Here is an 11,136-nt window from a genome sequence, read left to right on the forward strand (position 1 = left end):
TCCTTTTCAAATTAGCTGTGGCCTACTTCCTTTTAATTAAAGTTTCAATTGTGCAAATTAAAGACCGGCTAGGGAAATGACGCAGTGAGAGGATCCTTCACCTAGTCTTTGTGTCTCAGCCACGATAGACATGCCACTTCTAGACATCCCCAGACTTTGTTTTCATGTCTTGTGTAGCCTCTGAGGGATAGTCAATAGACAGAGTGCATAACTAAAAGATTGTCAACAACTCATGTCTTTTTGGTTGGACTCCCATAAATGCAGCATCATCTTGTTCAAAAATATTGAAAATAGAGTGAGCAGGGGTTGCCATCTGTTGAAGTCATATAAATTCCACAACTGGACCTGATTGGTGCGATGTTCACACTTCTTTTCATTCTTTGCATGTCAGGCACAGATTACTCTGCATCGCTAAGCTGAAATTGCCACCTTACAGACAACTGAAAATACATTACATAAAGAGTATGAGGTAGACTGACTGCTAAGCTGGTGTGTTCTCTGTGTCCTGAGGTTCTCTAGTGCCCCCTGCCTTTTGAGAGTGAAATCTTTCAGTGTTAGATTGCATTGCATTAGGGCCGGCATGGTACATGGTCCTGCCCTTCTCTACTTATTGACTCTTCTAAAGGTTCAGTATCTACTACTGTAGTGTTCCTTGAGTTCTCTCATTTTATGGCAAATGCAGCTATTCAGTGTTTTTCTCCATTTATTCCTCCTGCTTGTGTTGTTGTTTTCAAGTTTTCTATTTTTATTTGAAAATCAAACAATCAAACAATAAATCAGGCACATCCCACGCACAGTTTAAGTACAACTTTTATTAATACTGGAATCATCACAGTGCGTTTTGTTACATTAGCAGTGACTAAAGTTAACAAAATTAAAAGGATAAATATTACAAAAAGGAAAATTTGTCATAAGCAACAGAGGCAACTTTGCCTTTGAAAATAAGAACACAATAAATTAAAGAGAAAGAAGAAGAGAGAAAGAAGATAGACAGAGACAACAGCACCTGTAGCGTTACTTGACTCCATTCGAGGGAGGGGATTTGTACAAAAAAATAACATTAAAAAAAAAAAAAACGCACACATCATATCTCTTCACGATAAGGAGAATTAAGAGTGCTGTGACAATGCTGGCAAAGTCAAGTTTAGAGATGCATTGTTTTTGAGTTTGCATGGGATACATAACTTAGTTAATCAGCCTGTGTTGTATTGACATGGTAGAAGTCAGAGATAGACCAAACTGATAAAGACATTCTCTTTAGATACCATGATAACTATTTTGCGGCAGTCGCCCCTGGCTCAACTACTTGGCCAGGGGGAGGACAGGGTAAAAAGGGTTGGGAAGGAGAGCATGGGCAATGGATGACATGGCCTGACGCAGCCTTGTGTTACGATGTACATTAGTTTAATGGCCTTTACTATCGAAGAACAGAGAAACAGCCCGTAAGTTTGGGCCGTGGAGGTGAAAAAGGAGAATAGTGGTTTGATTATGGAAGCAGGGATGCAAAGGGTGTTTGCCAGGACTGGATCTGCAGGCAAACATCACATATAAAGTGTAATATTTGCAAGGCCAATACGTGTCAGCTCAGCCCACACCTGAGCTTCCTTTGTGGGTGTGTTGACACAAAAATATTTCTCCACTTTCCTGGAGGAAATGAAGGTGCATGCCAAGTATACCAGGAGTACATGTTTCCGAGGATCACAGTAGATGTGGTTATGTGCGGTGCTATATGCACACACATGTCTGCAATTTCAAGGCATTGCATTGTGAGCTGTGGTAATGGCCAGACACAACCCAGGGCACAGTAAGGCTAATTGAGACCTTCAGGGACTCCGAACATGGGAAGGGCACTGAGGCTGTGTAGCACAACTTTCTCTGCCTCCATCTCCACAACCAAAATGGGCTTTACCGTCACATCGTAGAGGTGTCTTAAGGGGCAGAATGGGAGGGGGGCCACTCAGTGATTTAGGGCCAGTGGTCAACAACCTTCAACATGTTAAATAAAATTAGGCTTCATCTTCTTTTGTTCAGTCTAAATAATAGCGTCTGTTATCTGTGGTACCCAGGCTGAAGTGAGTTACAGTAAGACTGAATCAGAAAGGCTTCCTTGGAGATTGTGGAATATGTATCTTAAGCAGCAGCCTCCTACCATTCAGACAAATTCACACGTACAGGAATAGTAAACAGAGCTCTGTTGTCAGCACTACATGAGACAAATGACAGTAATTAAACATAGTGGAACACCAGTGAGTTAAGATGAGTTGTCTTAGACCGAATGGACTTTTATATACAGAACTCTTGCTTAGTTGGAGACACAGTAGAGCATGGCTAAGGTTCAATTCCAAAGGCAGAAGAAAATGTTAGCGCTTTCAAATTCAAGATCACAGAAGACAGAGAGTAAGTGAGTGAGAGAGAGAGAGAGGCAGAGAAATAAAGACACCTTTTGTCAAATCGACCAAAAGGCAAGGTTTTAGTGAGTGTGCTGGAGGCCATGCTGTGGAAGCGAAGAGGAGGGCTGTATTGTCAGCAGTATCGAGCGCCTCAGACTCGGCAGGGGAGCAGCTGTCTCCCTGGCGCATTGGCTTCTGCAGTGGCCCTCCTGTTGCTGCCCCGGTGCTGAAGCTAAAGTGACGCCGCGCGACCTGTGGCTTCCCTTCACGCAGAGAGCTCCCTCCCTCAAAGAAGTCACACCTTATACCTCATGGATAAGTAACTACAATTTGTGCTCGAGTCACAGAGGATTAACACTTCCATAGTGTGAGATTGTTAGCCAGTAGTCCTGGGGAGGGGAGTTGTTGTCAGCCTTGACATGCCAGTCAGCTATGCTAGAAGTGGCTTTTCACCCTTGGCAGACTGTCAAGGTGAAACCCCTCTCTGAGTTGGGTGTGTAGTTGTTCAGGTATTGAAGCAGTTCTGGACTTTGGCGCTTGACAAGAGGGGTAGAAAATGGAGGATGAAGAGGAAACTGAATAGGAACATGTGAGAACACGCAATGTGGCTGAATGGCGAACCGTGGTGAAATAGAGAGAGAGAGAGAGAGAGAGAGTAAGAAGGGAAAGTGAGTCAATCTATAGATAAGGGAGCCTATGTGTGTGTGTTTGCATTGGCGTTTAGAGACTTGGCACAGTGGTGACCATGAGCATTTGTTCTGGTCATTGAAAAGCAAACAAGCAAGAGGGAAATCATAGGAGAGAGAGCTGGCATACACTAGTTCCTGTCATTTTGGAGCTGCTGCCAGTTCTTTCTCTCTGTCAAGTTCCTGTCTTTACAGTCTATCACTGGCAATCTTAATTATCATAATTAAGTAGCTTTAGCAGCTAGTCTTAGGCAAATCATATCTGTTAGTCGGCAGGTAATGTCTCGCTCGTTCTTGCCTTTCTCTCTCTTTGTATCTTAATGACTTAATGGTGCATCTTCAATGGACACAAACTGTTTCAACAATTCAAGAATAAAAAAGAAATTGAGATTATAACTTGATACGCAGCACACTAAGAAACAGTATACAAGTACTGGATATTTTACTGTTGGATATGTATTCTTTTCTTGTAAATTCAACTAAAAACATTGCCATATTGCTCTCATATCCTGTACACTTGACGTTTGCCTTTTTCCTCAGTACTGCTAGACAATATTTGTGTGAAACATATGTTTCTGTTTTGTTTTAGCAATGCAACTAGTACAATTAGTGTTCACCTTCTTAAACAGTATATGTATGTATATATGTATATATATACAGAGTCATGACCTGTGCTTTCCGGAAAGTTCTCTGGGACTCTCTGGTGATCCAGCAACTTGCGGCTGGGCAGGGTCACTGGGGCCAACACTGGTGATCTGCTGGTCCCTCCCACTCCCCATCGCCTGTCATTCCTCCATCCCTCCATCTGTCTTCCGTCTCCCAAATCCCCTCCAATCAGCACTCACTAACTACAGTGACAGGGAGAATGCTCTTGCACACATTTTTTACTCTCTTCCATTTGAGAAGCATGTCCTCCTTTTCTGTATTTTGTCTTTCTTTCTTTTTAATTGTTTTACTTACTTTTCTTTAATAAGCTACAGGCATTCCTAAAACAGAGTGCTCTATTTATGTAAAATAAATTATTAAAAAATTGAGAGCAATAAAATGACAACAAAAGAAATGAACTTAGTATTAGGTGTCAATTCATATGCAGAACTGTAGTGGTGACTGGGGGTTTCAACAGTGTGCGCAGGGTGCTTTCGGGAGGAGAGTGCATACAGAAAGTTGGTTGGACACCTAAAAACTGACAGAACTAAGTTTTTTAGTCCTGCCCTACATTAAAAGCCAAAGTTGTTTTTTTCTCTGACCAGGGTTAAAATCAAACAGCTAGTCCTTTTCTCTCATGAAAGCAACAACACACCATTTTATCCTGTACTGTTTGTTTTCACATTAGGGACTTGGTTAGGCATAATATGTAGGCTATATTGCGGTGTGATTGCTTCTTAAATTCACTTCACCTTCCAAGGGCAGTGGAATGCTTTAATAAAAACATGGATGGCTACTCTATTCCATTCACATCACTTTCTCATCCTTTCATCTTTCTCCTTTTTCACTCGCTCTGCTGTCACCTTGAAGTGATCATTTCTCTGGGTCACAGAGTTACACCTCTGGTCTTCTGCATGACTACCTGTCTCATCCCCACGTCCTTCATGAGCCTTCAACACTACCTGGGGTTTCTTTGTTTGAGGCTTTCAACAGGTAATGAATACCTGATTAAGTAAAACTAATTTCTTCAGGATACAAAAATATGCCTACGTAACCCCCTTCCATCTTGTATAACTTTTCTTCTGTTTCACTTCCTCGTCCTGTCTTTGTTCTTCCTTTCTTTCCATCCTTCTTTCTTCCCTTCCTCACATTCTAATCCCCAGTACAGGGCGCTCTGCTGCCTTCCCCTCCCTAATGCAACACACAATGGGACCACAGTGACACCTAGTGGCCACAATGAATTCACCTTCAAAGTGCTAAAGTTTATTTTTTCTTTTTTTCTCAGTAATATATTAGTCAGGGGGTGGATAAAGTCCACACTCTTTTATGTGAGCCTGAAGACTGCCTGAAACACAGAACTAAAGAAAGATCTATGGCTAAGATACACACTGATCTTAAATGTCCACCTGCCCACTGGACAAAAAGCAAAGGACCCATTTATTGCTCCATTTCATATTGGCATTTTCACTCTGGTTCTACAAAATATACGCCTGGTATAAACTCACTTAAACCTTTAAAGTGGGAACATAAAGAGGTTACGCAACAGAGACTACAGAGGATGACAAACATCAGTAAAGGAAAGCTGTCCCTCTGTTCCAGCACCCACTCTCCCCCAAAAGACCCCTCCCACCAACCCGCCCCCCCACAAAGCCACCAGCTGACCTGCAGCAGAGCCCCCTGCACCCCTCCAGCCAAGACTGACAGACACTCAAACCAATCACAGACAACAGCTAAGGGCTAAGTTACCACGGTGTGTGCCAGTGGGGTGACGCAGAGCCTCAGAGGTGGACTTTGATAGGAGGGAGGGTGGGACCTGGGAGCAAGTGAGACGAGGTTTCACAAGCAAGCCCCGAAAGCAACCTCCATCTACTGGCTCTCAACACCCTGCAGTAGCCCTCCATGTCTCTCCATAGAGGGTGAGGGGGTGGCACTGGGGGTATTGGCATTGGCAGAGTGTGTGTGTATGTAGGTTTGTGTTTCTGTTTGTGTGTGTGTGTGTGTGTCTGTGTGTGTAGGGGGGGTTAATTTGGCAGGAAGAGCAGGTTCCTCGGTCTCTCAACAGTCCCAGCGTCCAGCTCCAGTGCGAGTCTCCCCCTAGTGGTGATGGTGTTAATAAGACAAACATGCGTCCAGACACGCTAAAGTTACGGAGGCATCAACCTCTCAATACGCCATTATTTACTTCATTAATTATCATTACGTTTTTTTTTGTTATTATTTATTTACTCTAACGACTCTTTTTTTTTATTATTATTATTTTTAAGCCTCTTTTCGTATGTCATTCTCTACACAGTCAGAGGGTATTGGGGTTGGCGGGGGAGTCCATGTAGTTGGTGGCTTTCCCTTTCTTCCCGCCCCTTTAGGTGTAGACCATCACAAAATCCTGGGCGCTGACCTGTCGTTTGAGACGGTCTTGCGGAGCCGGACGCCGCGCCGGATGGTCACCAGCATGTCCTCGCCATCGCGTGACCTGGACTGGTGCTGGCCGGTGGGGCCGGGCGGCGGGTCGTCGGGCAGCGAGGGGAAGGGGAACTGGCCTTCGCCCAGGGCATGGGCGCTGGCCACCAGCTCGCCGATCTTCTCCACCAGGCTGTGGCGGTTGGCGGCGAGCAGCTGGTCCTCCTCGTGGTGGCCGGCGTGGCCGTACACGCTCATCTCCACGCCGCCGCTGGCCCAGGCCGTGTTGGGCAGACTCAGGCGCTTGGGCGAGGCCTTGACGTACTCCAGCGCGCCGGCCGTGGCGTCGTCCGCCGCGAAGAACACACACTCCTCGCTGCCCACGCGCACCGGCGGGCCTGGGTAGCCGCCGCCCCCGACCCCTCCGCCTGGCGAGTCCGGCACAGTGGGCGTCTTCACGGGCACGATCGGCGGCCGGATGGGGATGGGCCCAGCGCTGGACAGGGTGCGGCGCACGCCAGGCTTGGTGGAGGGCGTGCGGCGGATGGTGGCAGTGCCCGGGGTGCCCACGCCGCCCCCTCCACCTCCCCCTGACGGCCCCCCCTGGGCGCCCGCCCCGCTGGGCAGACCGGCCGTGCTGGCGGGCCGCTTGGTCTGAATCATGCGCCGGTAGTTCTGGGCGATGTTGCTGTGGCGCGGGATGGTGGAGGACTTGTCAAAGTCAGCCTGGCCATCTGCCTCGGTGTCGCCGTTCACAGAGTAGCAGTCGTAATCGGACCCTGGGGAACCGCGAGGGACAGAGAGAACATCAACACCTGACCCGCCACCTTACAGCATTAGAATGACTCGGTAATTAATAAAATGGAGGCCATGGGATTTGCACTGAATATCTACTACATCAATTGTTTTATCACTTCATTAGTGCTTTATGTGTTTCTTAGAAGAGTCATATAAGGATTTAATATGTGTGATATTCTGACAGTGTCAAGCAGGGTGATAGTTTATGCTTATCATAATGAGGCATATAAATGAGGCAGATGTGTGGAGATTAAATGTTCATTGCGGCTCATGCCTGGTTTGGCCGCTGGTGTGATGTGCAGAGTGATGAGAGGGGACAAGGGGGGGGGGTGAGCGCTGCTGTGCGGCTACCTTGTGAGGGGATGGTGTCCTCGGAGCAGGAGGGGGTGGTGGTCTGGGTGCTGTAGCCGCTGGAGTACTGCAGGGAGTCGCGGCTGCTCTTCTGGCCCTCCATGCTCAGGCCACGCGTCAGGACCATGGCCAGGTCACTCGCTGCGGGGGACACTTCATCCCCATGCTGCAGCCACGGCAGAGGGGTTTCAATTGAATATAAACACATACACATACACACATTCTCTGTCTCATACACACACACACACACACAGAAACAGAAACATATACACACACCTGCAGACTCATAGAAATAGATACACACACAAACATACAACACTTACACAAACATATTACACATTCACACACCGCACCACAAAAATGGAACACACTTATTCAACATGCCAATCAAGAAACCATCACAACTCTATACTGTTACCAATTAAAAGGCACATCAAACCACATTAAACACACATTAAACCCATTATTAACAGCTGGTGACTGGTCACCTTGGCAGCGATGGAGGCCGGGTGCATCCTGTGCCGCTGTGGGTCCTCTGGGTGCATGCCGGCGTAGCCCTGTGGGCCGGTGGCCACCTCCGCCTCCCTGGGCCGGTCTACGGGCTCCTTCCTCCTCTGAAGCGTGGTGGCTAGAGGCTGCTCACAGGCCCCTTGCTTGGACCAGTCCTGGAGAGGCGGAGGTGATTATTTACAAGGCAAGGCAAAAATCTCAGCTGCTCCTCCTCTCCCTCAGAGAGAGAGGAGAGGAGAGAGAGAGAGAGAGAGATAGAGATAGAGAGAGAGAGAGAGAGAGAGAGAGAGAGAGGGAGAGGGAGAGGGAGGACTCGTCCACAATCCAGCAGTTTGAGAATCCTTCCCAGAGGGCACACCGGAGTAGAGGTGGGGTAGCTCAGAGGGGGTAGGTCACACATGTGCACAATTTGGACCCTGTTGCCAATTGGTGAATGAGTGGTTTTGCATTTCAGTGCACTCAAAATGGGCAAACATGCCACCCGTGGCCTGCTCAGTTTAGTAAATCTCTCTGAGATTTCAGACTAAACACAGGCTGTGATGCAAGCAACAGAAAAAGGCATAGTGGTTAGGGAGCAAAGTAATGAAGTTATGAATGAGTTAAGCAGGTGGTAAAATGAACACGGGGCATTGGTAAATAAGCATTAATCATAGGAAGTGCCAAAAACCCAAACCAAAGAAGGAGAAGAAAGGCTCAAACCAAACCAAAACTGCAAAGAAAAAGTGCTTGATGACAACAAACCTTCCAGCAAGGAACCTTTGATGTGGGAGAGGAGGTGTTGGATCCGGGGGAGCGGTTATAGGGTGGGGACGCAGGAAGTATGACAGAGAAAGGCCTGATGGAGCCAGTGTGAGAGAGAGCAGGGCGGAAGGTAGCGAAGGACGAGCCAAACTGCGGAACGGAGAGACAAGATGGGTCAGAGAGGGCCGTCAGCTCTGCCCCTCCCACAGGGGCGGTCTCTGGCGAGTGGCCGCTGGTGAACGGACACACACGCTGACAGTGACAGGAAGAGGTCAGAGGAAAGAGAGCAAGGATGACAAGAGCAGCTGAGAAGCAGCCAGGTCACCAGAGCTGAGAGCCTACCCACAAATCACCTGTGACATAGACAGGTGGAGCCATGTAATACCCCGTCCTGCCATTCAGGCCCATCTCTGACTAACACCGAATACCACCACAACTCAAACAACATTCACATTGCCAACATGTATGCATGCCTGCAGATACATACATGAATATTGCACACAATCACATTTCCCTTGCATAACATAAAGGAGTTTCTTACAAACAGTACAGATAACAGTAAGCAGTACACTCATTCTTAGACAATTATAATATATGTTTTGAGAAATACATTGTGGAGGGCAACATGCAACATGACAACCTTATCGTACAAATACATGATGGTATTGATAAAAGAAATGTGTGTAGTATGCGTACTGTTGCTGTATTTGTGCGTCTGTGTGTGGTCAAACCTTACCGTTGTAGGTGAGCTGCACTCACTCACTGACTGGCAGGTCTCTGATGCCTCTGAGGATGCCGAACTTGAAGATTTCTACAGGACCAGAATGGACACATATATGTACTCATGCTGAGCCTTCCTTTGACCTGTTACTGGCTAGAAAATCCACCAATGTTGAGTTAAATTTAATCTGATAAATCAATAGACTCGTGTAACATTTGCACACAAGTAAAGACGCTGTAAACTACAGAAAATTGTGTCATTAATGACGCAGACAAATAAAATGAATGAATATAATTATTCAGTATATTAAATTAGACTTCAAAATAATGGGAAAATGTCTGGTAGACTCTGCTCTCTAATGTTGTCTGCCGCTTGTGCTTTGCTCAGCGCAGCAGCAGACCAGTGAACCCCTCTTTAGCCAGATAGATGAGCTAATTAGTGAAAACACCTGTGCATATAAGTGTAAAACAGCATAAAGCAGATTTTTCACAATGTTTGTAGTCTCACTCAACTCTTAAGGAGAGGATGTACTGTATGCTGAATGGGGAACTCATCACATCATTAACACCCCTGTTTGGGACTGCCCAGAAAAAAACTCCACAACTCAGTAACTTCACAGTAGGTAGTAGTTCACAGTCTACAGTCTACAGGCTCTATGCACATCATTTACTTATACTGGCAGATGAACTTCCTGTCTACGCTGTACACAGTAGGCTATGACAGAAAATGACAGATTACTGGTATAGTACAGTATATAATAGGGCAGGCTATTGCTAGTTAAACAAAATAGCTAAAGTTATCTTACCAGTTCAGTAACAGTTCAGTTGCTTGGTTAAGATGCAACATATTCACATTAGCTACTTACCCTCGTCATAGTTATTAATGGAGCTGGCCATGTACATTTTAAACCCTTTTCCCGTTTGCTGGAGGCACACAACATTTTCACAAGTCTGTCTACAGTACTTTACTGTGAGACGAGGTAGGTATTGAAGACAATAACTATAAAAAGAGCCATATCTGTCAATGTCTTATTGTAACCAGGAAGTTGATCTGCCAGTATAAGCTAATCCAAAATGGAGTCATGCATAGAGTGCATAGTTTTCTAGTTTTCTATCTACCTACCTTTTCTAACCTAAGGTGTTTCCAAACAAATCTCTGATTCTGTTTTACAGTGCCTTTAAAGTGATATACAATGTGACTGTGTGACTTCAGCATCAGTGGACCGCCCCACCCCCGGGCGTCCCCATGCCTTACTTGGCTAGTTATGTCCGAGGGCATGGGCGAGGGAGGCTTGGAGTAGACGTTGGCGTCCTGCGAGATGAACCCAGAGTCATGTGAGGAGACGCTGCTGAGGCGGTGGGCTCCCCCTGGTGGTGGCTGCGCCAGGCTGCGGTAGCGACAGGATGAACTGGGTGAGTGAGTCTGCGAGCCTCCGGACGAGCGAGAGGCGCTACTGTGGGCGCTGTTCACGCTGCTGTGAGGGGGAAGGGGGAGGGGGTGAGGGGAGGGACACACAGGTGACAGGGCCAGGGGGGAGGTGTGTGTGTGTGTGTGGGGCCAGGGGGTGATGGGTAAATGGAAGGTGATGTTGATGGCATAACAGACGCCAGAGGTGGAGTTGAATGGGGTGTTGATCGAGGGGGTAGTGGGTGGATCAAATGATAATTGACATAATGATGATGATGATGATGATGATGATGATGATGAAGGTGGTGGTAGTGGATATGGACAGGATGTAAGCCACACCGTTGGATAGAGCAGAGATAGAGGACGGCAGTGTGGCAGTAGCGAGGGAGGCAGATGGCAGATGGCGTAAGTGAGGGGTGAGGAAGGTTGTGTGAGGAGGTCATGAGCAGAGCCGCGGAGACAGCACAGAGGAGCAGCAGGAGCACGGTTA

The 11,136-nt window shown here is 46.9% G+C and overlaps 1 protein-coding gene across 2 annotated transcripts in view; it reads right to left on the reverse strand.

Annotated features, from left to right (window-relative positions):
* Positions 1-792: 792 nt before the first annotated feature.
* mtss1lb (MTSS I-BAR domain containing 2b) overlaps positions 793-11,136 on the reverse strand; it is a 60,885-nt gene continuing 50,541 nt past the window's right edge. The window contains exons 10-14 of one of the 2 annotated variants that reach the window (XM_076287737.1): positions 10,494-10,626; positions 9,255-9,329; positions 7,756-7,932; positions 7,268-7,433; positions 793-6,897 (exon numbers count right to left, since the gene is read on the reverse strand). In XM_076287737.1, coding sequence (XP_076143852.1) covers positions 6,095-6,897; positions 7,268-7,433; positions 7,756-7,932; positions 9,255-9,329; positions 10,494-10,626 — 1,354 coding nt within the window. In that variant the 3' untranslated portion in view covers positions 793-6,094. Of the gene's footprint in view, positions 6,898-7,267; positions 7,434-7,755; positions 7,933-9,254; positions 9,330-10,493; positions 10,714-11,136 lie in introns of both variants that reach the window. The other variant, XM_076287736.1, reaches the window with a different exon arrangement.

This window comes from Alosa pseudoharengus, unplaced genomic scaffold (assembly GCF_046254945.1).
Source record: "Alosa pseudoharengus isolate Yale_2024_CS ecotype anadromous, Long Island Sound unplaced genomic scaffold, YU_APseudo_1.1 YU_APseudo_1.1_scf_16, whole genome shotgun sequence".
NCBI lineage: Eukaryota > Metazoa > Chordata > Actinopteri > Clupeiformes > Clupeidae > Alosa > Alosa pseudoharengus.